General features: G+C 40.9%; 1 protein-coding gene across 2 annotated transcripts in view; it reads left to right on the forward strand.

The window, feature by feature from the left end:
- The window catches only part of ACACB (acetyl-CoA carboxylase beta), a 68,027-nt gene extending 65,250 nt beyond the window's left edge, over window positions 1-2,777 (forward strand). For both annotated transcript variants that reach the window (XM_073313681.2, XM_073313683.2), the window contains exons 51-52: window positions 595-731; window positions 988-2,777. In XM_073313681.2, the coding sequence (XP_073169782.2) occupies window positions 595-731; window positions 988-1,114 (264 nt within the window). In that variant the 3' untranslated portion in view covers window positions 1,115-2,777. The remainder of the gene's footprint in view (window positions 1-594; window positions 732-987) is intronic.
- The last annotated feature ends 3,458 nt before the right edge of the window (window positions 2,778-6,235 follow it).

The following is a 6,235-nucleotide window of genomic DNA, read 5'->3' on the forward strand; positions in this document are numbered from 1 at the left end:
ATGATCAGGAAGAGGGAATGTGGAGCATGTTCATGAAATTCACTGAGAAGAGAGGAGTTGCAAATACCAGTAAGGATGGGAGGTGAGGGGGTTACAGAACCATCGAAAGAGAATAGGAAAAGTGGGGAAATAAATTAATAAGAAACCAAGAATCAATTGAAAAACTGCAAACCAATACATCTGGGAGGGAGGAAACTAGCCCAGATGTCTGGGTGGGGATATTAAATGGGAGGAAGAAACCTGACAGAACAGTAATGCTCGGGGGAGTGGGAGGGAATCTTTGGGAGAGGGAGTAGAATTATGCAAATGATGCATTGCATATTCACCTACTATGCAAATTAAGGCATCACATCGTTTGCATAACTGGTTCAGCTTTCTGGACCTGCATGGGCCTTAAAAGATATGTGAGGGTAAGATCTGTTGGTATGAAGAATAGTGTCCCAGAGAAGGTTGTATGTCCTGGGATATTCTAAAACTGGATTTGACAGTACAATCAGGAGTAATCCTGCACTGGAAAGAAGGTGGATTAGATGACTTTGTAGGACCCCTCTCTCTCCCAGGAGTATGTGAAGATGCTCTTGTTGTTTTCTCTAGGGCTATCTCTGGGACAATAACCAGGTGGTGGTGGAATGGCTGGAGAAACACTTGAAAGAAGAGGAGGGTTCCCGATCAGCCATTCGAGAAAACATCAAATATCTGAAACGGGATTACACCCTCAGACATATCCGGGCGTGAGTACATGGGGTGCTCTGGCCTCTTACTGGAGGAAGCTGGGTGTTGCTCAGTTTAAAGTAACTGAGTAGTATGTCTCCTGGGTATAAATGGCCACAATAGATGATTTCATCAAACCACAGTTTGAGTATAGTGTATAGATTATAAGATCTTTAGAGCAGAAGCTATCTTCCTGTGTGTTGTGTACAATGCCCAGTTCTCTGCCAGCAATTAAATGATGCCACCCTCCTCCTTTCCTTCTTTTGTCCACTGTAGCTTGGTTCAAGCAAACCCAGAGGTGGCCTTGGACTGCATGATTCACATGAGTCAGCACATCACCCGTGCACAGAGGGCCCAGATCACTCATCTCTTATCTACCATGGATAACGCCCCCCCTTCTTGACAGAGAGGCCACAGGTGGGGGTTCCAGGAGCAATCACTATAGACAAGGAAGTGCACAGAGAGAAACCACTCCTTTGAGACCAGATGTCTTCTTGCCTGCGTGTATTCGACCCTAGTGTTGAAGCCTTAGACTCTACTGATGTCTCTCAATAAATGATGCATTTATTGCATTTTCTACCATGAAAATAGCCTTTCTGTGAACACCATGTTCATCCTGGACTTGTGGGGACAATTAAAAAAACAAATCCATTACAGTGGCATTTTTGTGGGATTTAAATTCAACCCAAATTGACTTCGGGAGCCTTGTCTCTAGCACAAAGCCGGTAGGGATGGGCCCCAGGGTAATTTTATAACTGAAATTAAAATCCTTTTTTTTTTTTTATTGTAAACCCAGTTCTTAACCATACAACGTTGAGATACATTTCATTAGAATGAATGGAGCTGGGAGTAGAACTCAAACTCTGTATAATAGCCGGAAAGAGAAATATTTTTGTACTAATGTTTATTGTTGCTGACCATCTGCCAGCATAAGAAGAAAATGTTATTTTTAATGAACAAGAGAAAACTGTGTTTTGGAAAAACATTCACACTAACCACAAGAAAACCATTGGAGAGCCTCATCATTCTCCTGCTATGGCAGTGTTTAGTAGAGCTGATTATGAAATAGTTCTTGGAGCATGGTCAGGGATTCCAGGGAAGGTTTCGACAGAGCCATACATTTCAACCTGTCTTTCATTTTATTTGTGGTCAGGACACCAAGTTTGCAGCTGTTAACACAATTTTTGGTGCAGGATTTGTTAGAGTGCAGTTCTAACAAGGGAATGAAAAGGGGCATTTGAATTTTCCATCTCTTCTTTAATTGGTGTCCCCTTCCATTTCATATTGGAATTCTTTGGAATTATTCCAGGGTCTGCACCTGCATCCCGACCCACCCATGTACACTCTATTTGGAGTGGGAAGGGAAAGCACATGTGGACCTGACCTTGTCAGTGGTTAACCTGACCTGATGAATTAGGGTAACGTATCACACACTTCAAACTATTTAGTTTAGTAAAAGCAATGATTTAGCTCTTACTGTGCCTTGTTCTATTGGGTAGCATTTAACAAACCCATTTGCCTAATGTAACTGCAGAATAATGGTGATCCAGCCTTTTGCCATTTTAAAAATAAATCCTCAGGTCCAATATATCCTTCGACTGGGTTGCATAACCTCATGACAATATACGTACCATGTCTCACAGTAATCTTTAATTATAAGAATAAAATATGGCCTTATGGGAATAGAATTGGTTACTTAGTTTAAATACAGTGTTAAAGCCATTATTTGGCAATGTTACAGATCCCGTCAGTTGATTTTAAACCAAATAATGACAAAACCAAAGAGACGCACAGGACAGTTACGCACACAGTGGGCTAGGGAATGTGTTGAAACAACTTACTATATGCAATGCCAGTGGTGAGGTTTTTCCAAAGAATGTATTGTGTATTTTATTGAGAATTGGGCTGCAGGAGAGACTTTAAAAGCTCCTTGATTTGAAAGGTGTTACACGTGCATGAGTTTTGTCAGAGAGAGGAGGATGTGTTGTTAACAAAACTCACTGTATGGAAGGAGGATTGGAAAATCCAGCCCAAGTGCTCCAAATAAAATGACCACATTTTTCAGGGAGGATTCTGTGACTTCTTTTTCTTTGCCTTTACTAAATGCAGAGGTTCTATGACCTGTATCATCTCATTGCATTAAATGCGCAGAGCAGAAACACCTTCCAGCAAGTGGCATGGAGCTCGCTTTCCTGGAGCAATGTGTTCATTCACAAACCCCTGCTCTGCCATGAGTGAACTGTGCCAAGTTGATTACCATTACGGTTTCCAGCGGCTGCTGTTATAGTGCGGAAATGCCCGGTTGTGGTTCTTTCTAACCCAGTTGTGGTAGTGAGGGGTGGGGAAGGAAGGGTGCTACAGCCAAGTTGTCTGTCGTGTAACTGTGGGATTTTTTCTTTTTCCCCTTTCCTACCTGGGTGGATTGGGGATTTTGCAGGAACATCATTTGATGATGCATGGCCTGGGGACTGCACTGCAACACTTGTGCACGAACTGAGCAGGTTTTTTGAAAAAAAAAAAAAGGGAATTCTGGGATAGCTTGGGTGGGGGTAGACCAAAGAGTAAATGATTCTTTTAGATTATTCTGTACGTAACCTATGAGAATGAAGACTTCTGCTATTAAACTAGCTATAGTTCCGGTAATCTTACAAAATAAAATCTCTTAAAACATGAATATTTGCAAAGCCCATGTATGATGGAACGCTCTCCACTGCACCAAATTTAGGGATGAACTCTCTTCCATCATCACAGTTGCAATGTCAAAGCCTATTTAAAACCAGTGAAAGCCAATAGCATACGTTATGTGCACACTGGGTGATACTTTATTGTGGCGGCTCGGCTAGTTACCCTCAGCAACCCTCTGTCTTTTAATGGAAACTGAATACTATTTGGATGAAATATGTCTGGAATTTTCGAAGATGTTTAAAGGAGTTGGACGCCCAACTCGCACTGAAATGGAAGTTTAGCTCCATCGTATTTTCCCGGTAAATAGCACTGCACTGGTTTTCACCACAAAGCTGCTGAGTTGTGCAGCTGGTTTCACGAGAGAGCACATTTGTACAGGCTTAGAGCTTGGGATGAGATCAACGTTTCAAGCTTCAGGCTGAACGTAATGGCTTTTCTTGGCTTAGTTTTCAGCTTCTGAAATTTTGTTTAAATGTAACCCTTAGTGTAGGGGAAGCCTGTGTAATTGAGGCAGAATTATGAAACCCTGTGTACGCTTGTTTGGAGCATTCATTTAGGGCTAAGCCCTGCAATCCTTACTCAGGTTAAACTCTCTTTGATTTCAGTGCCTGGAGAGCAAGAGGCCTAACTATAGCACCGGCACCAGTTAGTAGGAGTATGTTTGAAAAGACTTGTAGGGAAATGTAGGGTGCATAGGCCCTTTGCTGGATAGAAAACTTGCTGCTGTCAAAACGGCTGCAGAGAACACCAGAGTGACGTTCAGCAGTGTCCTCTGATGAACCGTCTGGAGAAAGGACTAGGTGGTGACCAGACCTTGGGTAAGTAACATGGCAACAGTGGTCTGTGTGATGCTCTGCAGCAATTAAACATAAACACTGTTTCCCCCCACCCCCTGCCCCAATCCAAAACCTTCCTTGTCACTTACTAACCCTGGGGCATCTGTCCGATACAGCATTTGATTTGCAGGGAAGTTCTGATGTCTTCCAGGTGGATCGGCTAAGGTACAGGGAGGTGAAGAGGTAGCTAAGGTTGGAGCCTGACTGGCCTTTCAGGAATGTGAACCCAGTTCCATCATCTTCTCAGGAGCCATTTTGCTGGAATGTCGGGCAGCCAGTGACACTTGAGGAGCGGGGTGAGGCAGTGACTTTCACACAGGCCCCCGAAGAGTTGTCCAGTGGTGGTAACGTTCAGGCCCTTCCAATTTAACCTGATTTCAACAGCTCATCTTTTTAAGATCTGTTTTCATACACAGTGGATTGCGGGACTTCTTCTGTGAGAAGTGGAACTACACAAAAACCAGTGACTGCAGGTGAGTTTAGATTCAAAGATTCTCCGCAAGTGGGCTGTGGAGGGAAGTACACGATACGCCTTTTAAAAGTGTTCTCAAGGGAGGTTTGAACTGGGGGGGGTGAGGGGAGGGGAGGAAAAGGCAATAGATTTACATCTATTTCTATTTCAGGAAAATTCTAAATAGGATCAACTGTTAGCCTGTTTTGTAATGCTACTGTTTGAAGAGAGCAAGCGACTAGGAGCCAGGACTCCTGGCTCCTATTCCTGGATCTGCAGAAATGGCTTGCTGAATAACCTACAACAAGCTGCTCAGCTCTCTGCGTCACTCTCTTCCGAGCTGTAAAATGGGAGTGATTCCGATGTATGTCATGGTGGATTTCAAGGCGTAGTATTATGTTTGACGTTTGATGAAAGGTGCTGTATAGAAGTAAACTGTTTTAATTTGAGTCAATAGTAGAAATGAGGGACACAACTGTTTTCCTATAGTGGTGGGCTCTTTAGATAATGTATAGTCTCATGTTTAAGAGAAGTTTCTAGTCATTTGCAGCAAACTTAGACAGTATATCAAGGATCAACATTTTCTGAACTTACTGCATTATTAAATCAGATAAAACCATTCTCCACCATGTAATATTCAGATAGCAATTTCCAGGCCGTTGCTTTTTAACACTTAGTTGCAAAATACCCTTTGAACTTGGCTTTATGTACACCAGACTAATTTTAACACAGTACGTCTAGAATAACCCAGGGTGTTAGCACTAAAAAATATTTATTAAAAAATTAAAACATCTTAAATGATACCACTCACATCAAATGATCGATGTTCACATTATTTTGTTTTCTAAATGGGACTTGATTAAACAATAAATTATGACATGGAGCATCATGCCACTTTAGAAGAGGTTATTACGTATGTGCATATTTGAAAAGATATATATGCATAAGACATTATCACATCTCATTTTCAAAATGTTGATTTTCAACAAGAAAGTACCACTGAACATTTCAGTGGGATAAGAACCTGCATTCTACATCTTCCCAGAGTATCAGTATGTAGAATTTAGCAAAGTTTGACTGTTTTATTTTATTCTTATTTTTCAGTATACAGATTTAAACTAATGGGGCCTTTTTCTGCTTCAAAACATTCTTAGTCATAATTTAGTGTAGGGAAGAGTTTTGTCTGAATATAAGTAGGTACAATGTTGGTACAATTATAAGGAAGTGTAAAATTGTTCTCGAGGCACAGTGATAAGCGAAACATAAAAAATAATAATAAATATTACTTCAATGTCACAGAGGTACAAAACTAAACACTACATTTAAGTGTAATTCTTACAATTTGCTTTACATAACTCGTCGTTTGAACTGTTTCTTCAAATGCAATTTTAAAATGTTACCAAATACATACTAGTTTTCAAAAGTTTACCAAAAAAAAGCATGGTAAGAATCAATTTTGCTTAGATCAATTAGGAAAAAAGACAATTATGAATTGGTACTGTACAGGTAAAAAATATTTGGTCTGACTTTTTTTTTAAAAGGTGTTTCACAG

This window comes from Lepidochelys kempii, chromosome 15 (genome assembly GCF_965140285.1).
Source record: "Lepidochelys kempii isolate rLepKem1 chromosome 15, rLepKem1.hap1, whole genome shotgun sequence".
In the NCBI taxonomy this organism is placed as follows: Eukaryota; Metazoa; Chordata; order Testudines; family Cheloniidae; genus Lepidochelys; species Lepidochelys kempii.